Here is a 16,528-nt window from a genome sequence, read left to right as displayed (position 1 = left end):
CTTCATCGCCACCACCTCACTCCAGACTCTCTCTTCCACTGTAAAGTAATATAGTCTAAGCCCACCTTTAAAAGTTTCTGGGTTTGAAGAAACGCGTTAACAGCAGAGTTGTTTGGTCCTGTGTTTTCGAAGCTTCGCGACTTGTTTCTTCGACTTGATTTCAAAGTAACTTTTGTTATTCTTCTGCCGTCCACAATTTCTTTGGCTTTTCGTGAACTTGGGTTAAGTGGTAAGCACTTGAGACCCTTGTTATCAGATACTGCAGCACCGTCAAAGAGTTTTCACTGTAGGAATGGAGCATTACTGAGCTTTTCCCCCACGAGAATACAAAGAAAACATCAAGTTCCCCAAAGAAACTGCGCAACAGAAGATTTGCTTTTGGAAGAGAGTCTAGAAGCAACCTGGCTGCGGATAAGACAAAGTGTGGAAATTTTCAAATGATTTAATATTTTATCTCCAAACAAGCCGCAGGCGTATTAGATATCACAAGCTAATACTCAGCAGTCATATGTGCGCTCTGTAAAATTGGCTGAGGCTCGACTCGGGCTTTGAAGTCACGAGTTGTTTTTTTGCGTCAAAGTAGCTGTTCGGGGGAACCCTAATCCGCCCAGTATTGCTATGGCAAGCTGCGCCTCGGCTCGACACTCGCAGCAGGTTTTCGTGACTCCACTAATTTTTCCATTGTTGTTTTACCTGGTTTGTATTTTGTAACCCTCGCCCCCCCTCTCGCCGGCGTTCTCAGAGGGGCTGTTCCCCGCGCTCGGGTGGATTGGCCCGAGGTGCTTTCCCATCCACAAATAAAGAGCTCGGCGAAGATAATGAAGTATGTTGCATCCTCGGCTGCAGCTGTGTTTTGTTGGCTCTGTTAGATTAAGGCTTTATGTGTGGTGCTTATTTCTTATAAAAGCTCATCAATAAACTCAGAGCTGCAGGCCTAAATTTGTATCATGAAACTGGCCGTTTATTTCTTGGCCTCTGCTGTTTTCATCAGGATTTTTTGTATGGGACGCATACACTGTGTTCAACTTTACTAAAAGACGGGAGGTCTGCACAACTATATAATCTGGTAGTATCTGTAATAGATCTGACTGGGGTAATGTTTTTGTGCTAAAACCAATACCATGCAGCATACATACAAATGCATTATTAATGGTCATTTATCAATATTACCATGATGAAGTTTGTAATGTGAGTTTTTTTGTTTTCCAAATGGCTCTTTCTTGTCTATTTGTCTTTACAAATTGAACGGTTTATTGAACCTAATCTTAAAAAAAGTTTGCATACAGTTTGTGTGTTCACATTTGATACATCAAGCTTTTATGTCTCATATAGTATAATACAGGATAAAATTGGAGCTTATACTTGAGGATAGGTCAAATTATTCAGAGGTCCAAACTGAGCAAAAATATGCAATTTGGTGCAGTTGCTGATATTTATGACAGTTGTCACTCTATATCGCCCAATAATATGTATTTGTAAGATGGTATAATTTTATATTCAAAACTCAAAGTAAGTATTTTCAATGTAGTTTTTAATGTGCGGGACAAATATGTAATGCAATGTGATACAGTGGTGATTGAGAGATGCAGAAATAAATGTTCGTCAAAAGCTTGATATTTGATACTTAAATTTAACATGAGTTTTCTAAAAAATATGATGCATGGATATAACCAAGTACCGGTAAATCTAAGTTGCTCAACAACATAAGATCCTGTTTTTTTCTTCCCATTTGGAAAAACTATTTATTTAGCATTTTAGTATTTGCATGTACTTCACCATCCATTGTTCATCCTTGGTAATGGTGACCCAGAACTAATCTCTTACGTGAGAGTTGATTCATGAAAATATTAAGCATTCTACCCTCAAATTTTTACTTTACATAAAAATTTTAGCATTACTAAAAATATATGTATCGATACTGGTAAATACATTTTAAAAAGTACTACTCTTACTCCGTTTCTAAAAAGCGGTATCATCCCTAATGATGAGAGAGAGGCTTTAATTTTCCCAGCAGCTGTTACTTCAGCAGGCCAGCAGCAGAGTCCTCCCACCACAACGAGTTCAGTCATTTTCATTAATGCTAAATCCTACATCCTACACAGCTGCTTTAAACAAGAGCTTTTGGAAACAGAGTTGTAATAAGATACTCCACTCTGCCAAGGTGAATAAGAAACAGCCCTCTCTTAACCCGCTCCCTGGCTGTACCTTTCTGCCCTGTTGCATCTTTTTTACATGTATGCAACACAGGTTGGTAATTTCAGTCATGACACACGTCTTATAAATCATTGTTCATGTATATGCCAATGATTTATAAAGAACGTAATTATTTTTAGCAATTGAACAATTTGTCCTACACTGAAAATAGTAACTGACTAGTATCTTATTCATCATGTGTTTGTCAGTAGGTTGAATTGCTCTCCTCTGACCTAGAAACTTGTCTTTTGTAATTCTAGATCTTTCCGATGTGGAACCCAATGTGTTTCTTAGACCTTTCCTGGAGGTGATCCGCTCAGAGGACACAACTGGACCAATCACAGGCCTTGCCCTCACATCGGTCAACAAGTTCTTGTCATATGGGCTTATAGGTAAGTTTTTATTGTGCCTGAGAGAGAGAAAAAAAAAATTTTTCTTGCTCCAGAATACTAGATGCTAAATCAAATGCAATTTAGCATGTCTTCCATACTCCTTAGGTTATCAGAGCTTATCCAAGTGTTAATGTAGAAATATGAATACATTTAATATACATACACTACTGCTTACATTTGGGGTCAGTAAGATTTTTTTTTTAAAGTAAGATCTTTATTCAGCAGAGTATGAATTATATTCATATATAAGAATTATGATAAAGAAATGTTTAATGTTTCACAGCATAGCCGTTTACAACATTAATACAAAGAAATGTTTCAGTTATTTGATATTATAGTTATTTACAATATTACTGTTTTTACTGTATTTTTGATCAAATAAATGCAGCCTTGGTGAGCACAAGTATGGAGCCCCGCACAACGAATTAGTAAAACATGCTGACGTAGTAGTAAGTCATGGGAACGAATTGTATATTGTGGCCAAAAATTAACTTTTTTTTTTTCATGCATGTCATATGTGGGGCTCTGACATGAGACTTTTTTTAAAAACATTAAAAAAAAATCTTACTGACCCCAAACTTTTGAATGGTAGTGTAAATTATCATCAATAAATATTAACACAAACATTGATTATTTTAAATTAATAGTTCACCCAAATATAAAAAATTCTGTCTTTTATTTGTCCTTTTAAACCCGTCTGATGTTCTTTCATCTGTGAAACACTAAAGAGTTCAGCAGCTGCTGTGAATAATGACTGTCAAGCACCAAAAATGACAAAATTCTTATTCATGTGTTGTAACTTAATTATGAAAATGTGCATATCGGTAATTTAAAAAAAAAAAATCACACCAACATATTTGGTTTAAAACAACACGAGGGTGAGAGGATGAAGTATTCATTTTTGGATGAATTAATGGTCTTTAGTTTTTTCTTCGCAACTTAGCCCACCAGCCAAAGAATATCCGAAGAGTAGCTCATTGGTCAAAGTCATCTTTGAATGCACTTCTCAGCGATATCTTGATGGATGTATTTTCTCATTGACGCAGGAGAGCTTGTTTTTCAGCAGTGATCGGCACAGACTGTCCTCTTCCTTGTTAGGGAAATATGGCCAGATGCTGCCAGCGCCGGTTCAAAGTGTGAAACCAGCACCCTGTTCAAGATACAAGCCGTCTCTAGTTTTTCTCCCCCCTCCCATAACTAGTCAGTTGTTTGAAAAAAAACCTACTATGAGAGCACTTGTCAAGCAGCTGTATGGTTTGCAAAACTGAAGGATGGTTTTACTGATATTACAGGTGCTCTAAGCCATAACATGATACAGTACTGACTGAGTATTTTTTTCAACATTAGATTTTTATTCCTAGAATTAATATTTAATTTAAACCTGGAAATAAACAGTTTCAGCATTTTTAAAAATCTAAAACATAAGTAAAATGATGTCTTAAAATCAATGAAGACCGTTTCAAGATTCTGTAACATTATTTGGTTCACTAAACAAATACATATATACATATACATACATACATACATACATACTACAGGGCTGTTGAATGCTTGAATCTGATTGGTTGACGTGCAAGGCGTGCAATTATTTTCAGGGAAATGCAACGCACGGTTAAAGTAGTTCCAAGCAGGTCTTGACCGCATTACAGTTCCATATCACTTCACCAAATGTTCAGTGACTTCAAGGTCCTTACAGACTACAACAATAAAAGAACCAAAACCCACAACAACACTGACCAAGCAAATATAGTAAACAATAGGATTAAAATAACAAATTATTTCCATGTTTTTGCCACAAAATTACATACGGAAAGCACATACTCTCTTTCTCCTGCTCTCTCTCCCACTCAAACACACATATATACAGTACGGACACTCGCACAGAAACCTGTTGTCAGCGCTGCTCTGATGATTTTATCAGTAAAATAGTTTAGCTACATGAATTTCTCACTAGCGAGGTAATAAAGGCACTGTTCTTGAAGCAGATAAACGCAGTTTTGCTATTAGTAGAGACGCTGCTGCCGAACACTGTTTAGAGGCGACGGAGGCAATGGAGTCCTACACACAAGCATGTTAAGGACAAAAACCTGACAAATATCTTGAAATACATTATCTGAACAATGTTTTGATGTGTTGTAGCCGTAGTATAAGCGGAATAAATGACTCCGGGCCGTTGAGTTATTAGAAAAACAATGCACACTCGAGTGTGTGTGTGTATATATAAAAACAGAAGTACATTCACTATTAGAATGCAATAGACACAAGACACACAGATCAACTAAACTAATTCTGGACACCATGCGAGCTGCTGTCACCCCAGATGCACCGGTGTTCCCAGTCCCCCATGATGCCAGCATCTCATCAGGAATGGTTGCTATGGCAACATGCGCTGTAGATCTCCAAACCTTGGCCCCCTTTACTTGTAGGATAAGGGTTAGTAGTCGCACATGCATATTTTCCTGGAGTACAAAATAAGTTTTGTCAAACAGTACTAGCAGCAGCACACCTGGCTGGAAATGTGTCTTTTTTTTTTTTTAGATGTTATTGGCCTAATATTTATACATTTAAATACAATGCACTGCAGCATGTATTCGGTTGTCTGTTTTTGTTCTTTTCTTTTTTTCCTGAGTAACATACAGAATGTACTCTTTTCTTTCTCAGTAGAGCTTCAACACTCTTTCTGTTTTTTCTTCTCTCTCTCACACACACACACACACAGAGCTGTGCTAATCCCAGGTGAGCACTCCTGACGAGCGTGACATATTAATGCACTCGTATGAGTGTGTGATTAAATGACCTTTAGGTATGTGAGAGGCTGTGTGCTGACTGATGGGTTATGCTCATTCAGACTGCTCTAATCTGCCATGAAGAGTGACATTATCATTACTCCCAATTAGCATTCCATAGACATACAGTACAGCCACACACTATAGGTCTTACATTAACAGCTCTGATTGATTCACAACTCACTGCGATGCAGGGGTCTTAACTTTGGATTTTGGTTATGGACTATAATTGATCACTGAATCTTCATATATGTCAGATATGGTTTTATAGTATGGTTTGTATGGGTGAGAAGCTGAAGTCTAACCATACACTCCTGAGAACAAACTAAAAAAATAAAAATAGTAATATGTGGAGTGCGGACGAATAATTATTTATTTATTTTGTTTAATTTGTATTTTAGTGTCACCTATAGAAGACATTGGGTCTTAAGTCACAATTTCTGTCTCATTCGTATATCTTTAGCACGCCCTTCAATCTGTAAAACTAATATCATAAATACTTTTTTTTTCTCCTCAACTTCAAATCAATATACATGAACCAAACTAGGCAAGGCAAGGCTAGATTGTTTAGGAAAGCTGACTATTTTGATCTCTCCATTTCACAGGTTTTGCTGGTGTTCTCAAAATTCCTTTGCTTTTCTTCCACGCACCTTTTTGATCTTGTGAAGTTGCACCAGAACAACTAAACAAGTTTATAAAGCACATTTCATACACAATGGTAATTCAAAGTGCTTTACAGAAAATAAGAATGACAATAAAACCAAAGAATAAGACATTGATTTCAAATGTATTAAAACAAAGAATTAAAATAATGAATAGAGGACAGAAATAAAGTCGGACGTACAGTAGCCGAGTGCTTATTTAGTAAATGCACAGCTAAACAGATGTGTTTTGAGTGTCTACTGTTGGAGCACATCTGATCTCTTCTGGATCTCTTCAGCTACGGGTGGCGTAATGGTTAAAAGCGGACTCACCGCGCTCTGAGGGAACCCTTGGTATTTCTAACTGATTTCTACTAATGATCTGTGTGATCTGTTGGGTTTATATCTGCAATCTATTGAGATCCTAGTCCATTGAGTGATTTATAAACAAGTAATAGTGCTTTAAAGTCAATCAATTCTACTGTACATGTAACCGGAAGCCAGTGAAAACGACTTGGACAGGTGTGTTATGTTCCGATTTTCTGGTTCTGCTCAGAATCCTGGCAAACTATGCACATATGTTCTCAAAGACATTACAGAATATTTATTTTTGTTCACATATAATATTTTTGTATATGGACATAACATGTGTTGTCTTTCACATATTATATTTATTATTACAATATTGTATCGATGAGTTTTGGAGGAAACTTGTAAATGCAACAACAACAAAAATAATGATACTAGTAACTTAAATGGAATATCTCATAGGAAAATTATATAATTTTGTTTTTACCCCTTTTAACCTGTATTTTTTGCTCTGCAGCTTTGAATCGTTCTTCAGATGTGTATTTTCAAGTCAAAATTTGAAAATCATCATATACCAACCGGTGGCTTTTCTTCTCTTAAAATTAGTTTTGTATTTTTTTTTTATAAACCAATTAAAATGGTTATCTCTGAAAAGCCATATGTCTTGTATAGTCTTGAAAACCCAAATGCCCTCTTCAGTGGACAGAAGAGAATTAAAAAATATATATGGTTCAACTTTACAAATAGGCAGAAGAGAGTAAGCTGGTCCCAGAAATATATTGGTCTTTTGGAGAGTGACTGTTTAACTCACTGCCGTTTCAGTACAGAGACAGAATACTGACATCTATTGGCCAGAAACATAAATGCAGTGATCTTTGGTACACTTTATTTTGGTCCCCATAGGGAATTCTTAGTCATTCACCTGCCCTATGTCAGTATAGTGAAGTTGGGACAATCTGCTGCTTTTTTAAACGCAGTAGCACTTATGCTTTGCTCACCAAGAGTCACACTCACAACGTGCAATTTTTATCAGCCAAATGCACCAGGACTTCCCTGCTGCTGTCCCCTCTTATTGGTGTACAGTGAGACCTGAGCCCTTACGACACACTGGGGGGTCTCCCTGTCCACACACACACACACACACACACAAAAGTTTGTTTTGCTATACTTGTCAGGACATTCCATAGGCGTAATGGTTTTTATACTGTACAAACTGTATATTCTAACACTGCCCCTAAACCTACCCATCAGGAAACATGCTGCATTTTTATTTTTTTAATAAAACATTGTTTTTTATGTTTTTTAAGCTATTTGAATTATGAGGACTCATGAAATGTCCTAATGAACCACGTTTAAGTAATAAGTGTAGTACACATGGCATTATACAATTATGTGTCCTCATAAATCACATAAACAAGAGCACACACACACACACACACACACACACACACACACACACACACACACACACACACACACACTGTGAATTTGTTTGGTGAGGGCTAATTCCCCTCAATCTCAGGCCTGAGGTCGGTGGGCTCGGGGGGACGGACGCATTGACAGATATCCAGATCCCACTGTTCCCACTCTCCCTTTCCCACTCTTCTTTTTCCCAGGCCGGTACTCAAACCAAAGTCTCACTTACACAGCCACTTATCCCTCTAAAAACTATGACCGCCAGCACACACAAACCCATGTACGTGGAGTGTTTGGAAATGTGCATTTCAGATCGTACCTTGTTTTAACTTAGAAAGTTGGCACTCATTTAAAAACAAGTTACAATTTGTGATACAATCTAAAACGGATTTCGTGCAGATGGAGTGGACATATTCTATTCTATTCTATTTAGTTTTTTTGTCTGAAAGAGCCAGATCGGCGCCCATGCACGCCTGGTTTCAGGGTTAATGCACGCACCCTTTTCTGCAATGAGCAGTTCTTTCACTTAAGGGACACCCTGGTGTCTGAATGTACTTTTACTTAACCTTTTAGTACACGACAGCTGTTTGAACCTCTTTGATACTCTCATACACATGCACAAAGACCCTCCAGCCCCACCCAGACTTCAGTTATTTCAACAATGACTCTCCCGCTCGGCTGTGTAGACCTTGCCAAGTGAGGATTAGTATTTTAGATGACTTCTGATGTTGTGCTGAATAGACTATGGCTCTTGTTTCCGTGGAGATTGGCTGTTTGGTAGGGGGTCCTGTTTATTATGGGCTTGCCTCTTCATTGCTGTTCAGTTCACTCGCGATCTCTCGCCGATTTTCACTCAATTTAGTTGCTCAGTCATTGTGCCACGTCAGCAAGTTATCCAACTCTATAAACAGTAATTTGTATAAAGGATCTTGATGTAAATCTGGGAAAGTTAAAAGCATTTGAATGCTTTGATTTTAAAGAGCTCTTTTATTGTCATATCCCACATTCCTGGTGATCAAATTAAGCAATAAGGTATAGCACAGGAGGTCATGCGCTGTTGTGAATATATTAATGCATTAAATATTATTTAAAATTATTATGTATATTAAAAATGCACAGCAAGTGTGCATTAATTTGATCAAAATACAGTAAAAACAGTAATATTGTGAAATGTTACAATTGAAAAAAAAAACCTTTTTCTGTTTGAATATATTTTAAAACGCAATTTATTCCTGTGATGCAAAGCTGAATTTTCAGCATCATTACTCCAGTCTTCACTTCAATTGAAAATAGTAACAAGAGGGCGGGTTTTAGTGGAGCCTCAGCACCGCACAAGCTCTTCCTCCATCTTTCTTCTGAATATCACATGGTGGTAAAGCGTAAAATGATCGGAACAAATGTCCAACTATGTGACAACATTTAGCATAATGGGGATAGAAATGATCCTTAGATTTCTTCTTCAACCAGTGTATTACCCGTCTATTCAATAACTGGGTTGTTATTAAAGAGTTTGGCGATTTGAAGCCCTTCTCTAGACCTTAATAACCATGCTGGTGCTCACTCCGAGTTCAGAGTAAAGGCTGTCCTGTGTCTCAGTCTCTCTCTCTCTCCATCTCTCTGTGTGTTATTTGCCTGCTAATAAGTGGAATGCACTCTTGTGTCAAGGCTTTACCTGCAGTCACAGCCCCGGCTTCCTCCCCAGGCAGCCTGCACTTATTAGTTAATGAAATGCTCTTTAAAGGCGATGGGAAAGAAAAAGCAGCCTGGCTCCAGCCTGCTATCTGGCCCTGCTTGGGTTTCAAAACATCGTTGCCTAGACAGCCAATTTACCAGGCCGTCCACAAAAGTGCACACATCTGGTGATTAGATGTCGGGTGGCTGTTTGCCGCTCTTCACATGGAGCGTGGTCAGTCGATAGCGACGTGGGGGCTGAACTGGTGACCAGGTTAATTGTGTAAGATTAATCATGTAACCATGGTCATGTCATTATGACCCACGTACAACTTATCTGGCTGAGAATCAGGAGCATTAATGAGAGAGTGAGGGGGAATATATTAGGATATTTTTAGTTTGTTTTAAATTTCGCCATCCCTGTCCTCCACAGATGCCAATCATGAAGGGGCAGCAGAGGGCATCGAGAACATGGCCGACGCCGTCACACATGCGAGATTCGTGGGCACCGACCCCGCTAGTGATGAGGTTGTACTGATGAAAATCCTCCAGGTAACACATTCTCAATCACACAAACTGGGGGTGCTTACAAATGGCTAATTTAATCAAAATATTTTTTTAATTATAAATGTTAATTAAAATAATTAAATTATAAATATTGGGTCGTAATATTAATGTTTTTGAAAAAGTCTCTTCTGCTCACCAAGGCTGCATTTATTTGATCAAAAATGCAATAAAAACAGTAATATTGTGAATTATTATTATTATTATTATTATTACAATTTAAGTGTTTTCTATTGTAATATATTTTAAAATGTAATTTATTCCTGTGATGGCAAAGCTGAATTTTCATCATTACTTCAGTCTTCAGTGTCACATGATCCTTGAGAAATCATTCTAATATGCTGATTTGCTGCTCAATTTTGAAAACATTTGTTGAAACCGTGATAGTTTTACCAGGATTCTTTGATGAATAGAATAATCAAAACATTTTGTAACATTGTAAATGTTTTTACTGTCACATTTGATCAATTTATTGCATCCTTGCTGGAGGATGCAATAAATAAAGACTTTTAAACAGGAGTGTATGCATAATAAATACTTGTCTAAAATGCATTCATATATGTTCAGTACAAGATTTTGTCTTTATTAATATTATTTCCAGGTTTTAAGGAGTTTGCTGCTAACTCCAGTTGGAGCCCATCTTACCAATGAGTCCGTTTGTGAGATCATGCAGTCCTGTTTCCGAATATGCTTTGAAATGAGATTAAGTGGTAAGTGAAATTAAATTAAATTTCCAGGGAGAAATGTAAACTTTAAGTGCACTGCAGTTTTGGTGGTTAATTAAAACATTTTTGCATTACAAAATATTTGTGCATATAATGCATTACATTTTAAATTTAACAAAATAGTTACTTTTTCCAAATAATTTACTTTGTTTTTCCATTTATTGACTGACACCTCTCATGTCCCCATGTTGTGAGAAATCAAGTGCAGAAGCATTGTGTGCGCTGTGTAAACATGATTGTTACTGTAGTTCTTGACTAAATGTGAGCATGCAATTATTAACTTTTTTAACACAATATTGTAATGCATTACTTTTAAAAGTAACTTTCCCGAACACTGGTGCACTGTAAATCGCTTTGGATAAAAGCATTTGCTGTGAATCTAAATTTTGTTGTATATCCTAACTCCTGAAATGCTCAACATGTGAATCTGCCTCCTGCGCTCTCAGGACTCTGATAAACCCTGCTCTAATCCTGACCAAACAGAGTCTGGACTCGGAGCCCCAGAGGTGCTGCTCTTGTCCTCTGGACTAACATTTCCTTTTCTTTCTCTCTATTGTTTTTTTTCTTTCTGGTTTTGCTCTTTTCTCATCACAGAGCTGCTGAGAAAGTCAGCTGAGCACACGCTGGTGGACATGGTGCAGCTGCTCTTCTCCAGGTAACTAGAGAGAGAATGGAAGAGGCGATGTAGAGATGGGGATTAGGAACTGAGTCGTGTTTTTGCTGTTCACATAATCAAACCAAACCTGAGACCAAACACAACAGGAACTGGGTCTGTCTCCGTAACGGGCTCCGATTTCACTCTCAGGCCTCTCTCAATTACCTCCGGAGGTTTCCGACTTCCCCCTCGCACGCAGACAGGGACAGGTGAAAGCATCAGTCTCTGACAATGTAAAGCATGGCTAATTACCAGGCCCACACAGAAACTGCTGCTGTAGTGCCGCCTTTCTGGACCTCAATGAGAAAAACAGTACATTTGTAAAGGAAAAGAGATGCGTTCCTGCATTTCTGTGATTTATTTCTTTACACTACGGTTCAAAAGTCGCTCACTTTCATTTATATGATCAAAAATAAAGAAAAATCTGTAATACTACAATTTAAAATAACAATTTTCTATTTGAATATATTTTAAAATGCATTTTAAAAGATGCAACACTGAAATTTAAGCATCATTATTCCAGTCTTCAGTGTCACATGATCCTTCTAATATGCTAATTTGTTGTGCTGCTTAATCCTTTCTTAAAGTTAATGAATTCAAAATTAACCCCATTTACTTTGTTAGCACACATTACTAGTCTTGTGGTAAACAATTCCTCCGTACAGGTTAATCCACCCAAAACAATTTTTTTAAATCTTTAATCAAATTTTGAAAATGTACTTCCCTTCTGGAATGGCCTGCCTTCTTTGATGACATCAGTTTGAAGGCTTGGGTAGAACATCCCCTCCAACTCTGTCTGCTGTAAACTTTGACAGTGAGCTGAATGAAACACCTACTTTTCTAGATCCAATTAGTTCCCAGTGGGAAAAAAAAAAACAAGCCACATCCTCCTTTTTCTCATTCAGTATTCCGTTTCACTCGCGACTTCCGGTTCACACTGACTTCAAGTATTCTTTGATGAATAGAACGTTTTTGGAAATATTTTTTTTCTTTACTGTCACTGTCTTACTGACCCCATTTTTTTAAAATGGTATTTATTTATACATCCAATAGAAAAAACCTACGGATATGAGTGCAGTAAATGTATTCTGTAAAATTCCATATGCTTTCTCTCAAAGTCAGTTTGGAAAATGTTATAAAAAGTTAACATTCCATCTGTGCTTACTTTAGAACCCTAAATTATTCATAATATAATTTTTTGTTAGATTATTAAGACTTCAATTCAAAAGTGTTGTTCAAAACTCAAAAAGTTATTGGTCAAAAATGTCTAGTATTAAGTGCAGATATAGTTCACTGACATCATTAATTACTTGAAATGGCACATTGTGACATGAACATTTGTATGATGAGCAATTTAGAAATGTGTACTTTTAAATTTTAGTTTTGACTAGTTCATATCTAACATGCAGTTCTATGATTGTGGCGCAATTGTGAGCGGAAGCCCTTAGTCGTCTTGTGCAGGTCATAGTTTACTGCTGCTCTAATGCAATAACATGATTATATGGTGGCATTTATCAGAGGTGCGTATCCACTCACATTAGACTTCCAGTCACATCTCGCACAGACGAGAGGATGAGACCGCAGAGCACATCTCACTCTACCCATCTGCATATAGATTAGGGACACACACACACACACACACACACACACATACGCATGTACGTGGAACAAAGACATAATGACCAAATTTGGTCTCATGAAAATCTCCATCAAAGAGGAACAGATAATGTTTTGCATAAAAGAGAAGTGTGAATAATATTACAGAATTTTGATCTGGTTTTCGAAACCATGTAAACATCCTCTGTTTGTTTTTATAATTTTATGCACTGTAAACGTCCTTCAGATGAGTATAGCATTCATTAATGATTTTTAATTATAGCTGATAACACCTTTTAATCTTAGATGCACGCACACACACACTCAGAATCTCACAACCTGAGTTTGCTGTTCCCATTGTGCACGTTCTTATTGCCCAGACCCTCTTGTCCGCGTCGCTTTCACAATGAGGGTGTGAAAGGCCTTAATAATGAGTGTGTGTGCCTAAGGGTAATAAGCAGTGAATGTAGTGTGTGTGTGTGTGGTCGAGAGAGCCAGAGTAATGAACAGCGGATCTTATTGAGTGCTCAGAAGGAGGCTTAAGCAGCCTGCTGAAAGCATTAGGGATGTTAATCTGTTGGACTCACAGATCATCCCATAATCAAGCCGGCAAGACAACACTCCATTAACGCGGAGCAGAGTTAACATGAGGAGCCGTTTCTCCCAGCCTGCCTGTGCGAGCGCTGACATCTCACTCGAGGAAAAGCCGCAGTGTCCACACAACACGCACACATGCAGACAATGCGTTCGGGCTGAGAACATCATCCATCTAATTCAGCTAATGAATCGGCACAGGGGGTCGAAAGTCACGCCCTGGGAACAAAAATGCTGACTCTTCGGACATATTGCCTCTCCTCTGTTTTGGTTTTAGAGCGGTTTCTCAGAATAATAATTAAAGTGCAGTTTGGGGAACTAGATGTGACTCCTAAGAACATTTGAGCTTTCTCTTTGCCTAACCGTTCCATTCCATAGCGATTTGGCTCAGCTGGCACGGATGTGGTTTCATTTCCCACTGTGGAGCTGATAACGGAGCTCTACGGAATGTAATACAAATGCAAAGTCGTTGCCTTGTTAACTCAAGAGTTTACAGATGATATGAGATGTAAATATTGACTGTGTTATGGAGGATGATCAGATATTTCTTCATTTTTGTGTTTAGGTCGCTCAAATTTCGATCTTAGCCGGCTACAGAAACTGGTAGCCACTATACAAGCATTCTACAAGCACAATTTAGCGCGGTTAGCCAACCATGCTGAGAATTCTGGGCCGAGAACAGTTTGTAATTGTGCTTTGCCGTTCCAAGCTCAAGTGGAAAAGTGGTGGAAATCTTATGACAAAACCCTTGTGAGGGACCCCTTTTCTAAAACATAATCATGACATCTATATAATTTCATTAATAATGACCGTTTTATACTGTAAATCTTTCAAATAAAATAATTATTTTGGATTAACCTCATGATTAGAAACCCCATCCATTAGAAAGAAAATTGAAACGTGTTTAATATCTTTCCTATTTTTTAACACGCTTAGAAATTCGTACCTTTCTTACATTTACTTTAACAGCCATAAAAAAAAAAAACATGTTTAAGACCCCCTTTCATCCCCTGTCATTTTTATTTATATAGCACTATACTATTTCTTTCAAAGCTGTTTAACAACAATAAACATTTTTTTTTAATCATAAATTATGAAACTACTTCATGGTTCAAATTCTAAGTGTGCCTGGAGTTTGAAAATCCCTGATTTGTACATTTGAGAATCCATTTTAATGTGGCATTGACCTTTGAAGCAGAATGGTGTTATTTCTGCACATCTAGTTACACCAAACAAAGTTGTGAAAGTAAGAACAATCTGTCATTGGTCATTGGGTAGTCTTGGCCCAAACTCACACTGTTGGTTTCATATTATGTCACACCCACTTGGGCCACTTCAACAGATTGTGGTTCTGTTTTGGTTCTGCCACTAGTAGTTCACAGTTCACACTTCATCTGCAAAATATTGATATAAAAAATGTCGCCATAAATGTATGGAAATAACTATCAAACCTTTTTTTGGGCAGATTGCCACAGTTCAAAGAGGAGGCCAAGAGTTATGTCGGCACAAACATGAAGAAGGTAAATATAAAATCCCCCCCAGATCTCCATTCTCCATCCAGACCCTTTACACCTGTTTCCCATCTGCCTTCTTCATTTCTCATTTACTTTGAGCTTTGTTACGTAGATGTCTCCATACCCATAAGTGAGGTCAGTTGCTGTTGCATAATTATTTTACCCGTGTATGTGTGTCCTCCATCAGTTCAGGAGATGGAAAATAGTATCTAGTGAGGGTAAACTGTGTTTTTCAGCCACAGTTGGTTCTGTATTTTAAAAAAAACCTCCGTTCCTGTTCATTGCAATTATTCAGGGATCATAGACACTCTCTTCTCCTGTCTTTTCATACCTGATTGTTGTTGAGTTCATCTTTTGCCCGTTTACCTGTTCCAACTCGCAGATCCCAGGCTGTATTCTGGACACACAGGATTTTATTTATGCAGAGCAGCCTAGAAACACCAATCAGACGGGCTTAGAGAGGGTATAGCACATTTACATGCATTAAAACAGCCGTTTTATTGGGTTGCAGCTAGTGCATTTAAATACGCCGGGACGCATGGCTTTATGTTTGAATGCATGGTGGGGAGATTCGCTAATGAATTAAAGCGACCATTTGTCATAGCAACAAAACCTGTCTTTTTAAAGGGATTTAAACGTATATTCCAGGTCCAATACAATTTAAGCTATTTTGACAAAGTCTGCAGCATGTCATTTTGTCTTGTTCCATCAGTTTAATCACATTGATTGCATTTATTTGCATTTAATGTGATTGAACAAGATTGGATTTATTTGATAAAACATAGTTAAAACGGGAAGATTGCAAAATATTGTTGCACTTTCAGAGAAATGTTATCTATTTTGCAATCTTTTGAAATGTAAAAGATGGCAAAGCTAAAAATAAAATATATTAAATTAGAAAATAGTTATTTTAAATTATAATAATAATCCACTATATTGCAAAGCATTCTAGAGACTTTGCAGGCAGAAATGTTTTAGCTAAAATGCTTCTATTAATTTTTCTAGACAAAAAAATTGTTATCTGAGCTGAAAAAGGGCTTGAAAAACTAAATAAAACTTTACTATTACTAGTCACAGACAAGAACAGTAAACAGTTTATACTTTTGAATCTATGCGCAACATTTATTCACGAGCAGTTCTTTGCTAAATAAACATCCATTATAAGTCTATTACATGCAGTAAAACTTATATGATTTGATCTAAATGATTGTCTGTGATAATTAACATTGTGCAGAGCTTAACTTGTGCTAAACCCAAAACATCCATCCATTCTTAGCCAATCCTGTTAATAATGAATCTCGTGTATTGTAAATATGGAAATAATCGGGTTTGTGAATAAAACTTCAATCAAGTGTGTGAAAGAGATGTCTCAGTCTAAAGGCAGAGTATTAGATGAACAGTCATGGGTAAACAATGTAACATAGTTTAGGTCTAGCTTTATACTTTATGCAAATGAGTTGAGCTGAGGTGAA

At 37.3% G+C, this 16,528-nt stretch overlaps 1 protein-coding gene across 5 annotated transcripts in view; it reads left to right on the top strand.

Moving 5' to 3' along the window:
- Positions 1-16,528, top strand: part of gbf1 (golgi brefeldin A resistant guanine nucleotide exchange factor 1) — a 194,582-nt gene that overhangs the window by 154,192 nt on the left and 23,862 nt on the right. For 4 of the 5 annotated variants that reach the window (XM_079636156.1, XM_079636155.1, XM_079636154.1 and 1 more), the window contains exons 4-8: positions 2,454-2,585; positions 9,842-9,960; positions 10,574-10,682; positions 11,292-11,352; positions 15,008-15,062. In XM_079636156.1, the coding sequence (XP_079492282.1) occupies positions 2,454-2,585; positions 9,842-9,960; positions 10,574-10,682; positions 11,292-11,352; positions 15,008-15,062 (476 nt within the window). Of the gene's footprint in view, positions 1-2,453; positions 2,586-9,841; positions 9,961-10,573; positions 10,683-11,291; positions 11,353-15,007; positions 15,063-15,438; positions 15,520-16,528 lie in introns of all 5 variants that reach the window. The other variant, XM_079636157.1, reaches the window with a different exon arrangement.

This window comes from Phoxinus phoxinus (assembly GCF_949152265.1).
Source record: "Phoxinus phoxinus genome assembly, chromosome: 14".
In the NCBI taxonomy this organism is placed as follows: domain Eukaryota; kingdom Metazoa; phylum Chordata; class Actinopteri; order Cypriniformes; family Leuciscidae; genus Phoxinus; species Phoxinus phoxinus.
The sequence above is the reverse complement of the archived record's forward strand: the minus strand, read 5'-3'. Positions and strand labels throughout refer to the sequence as shown.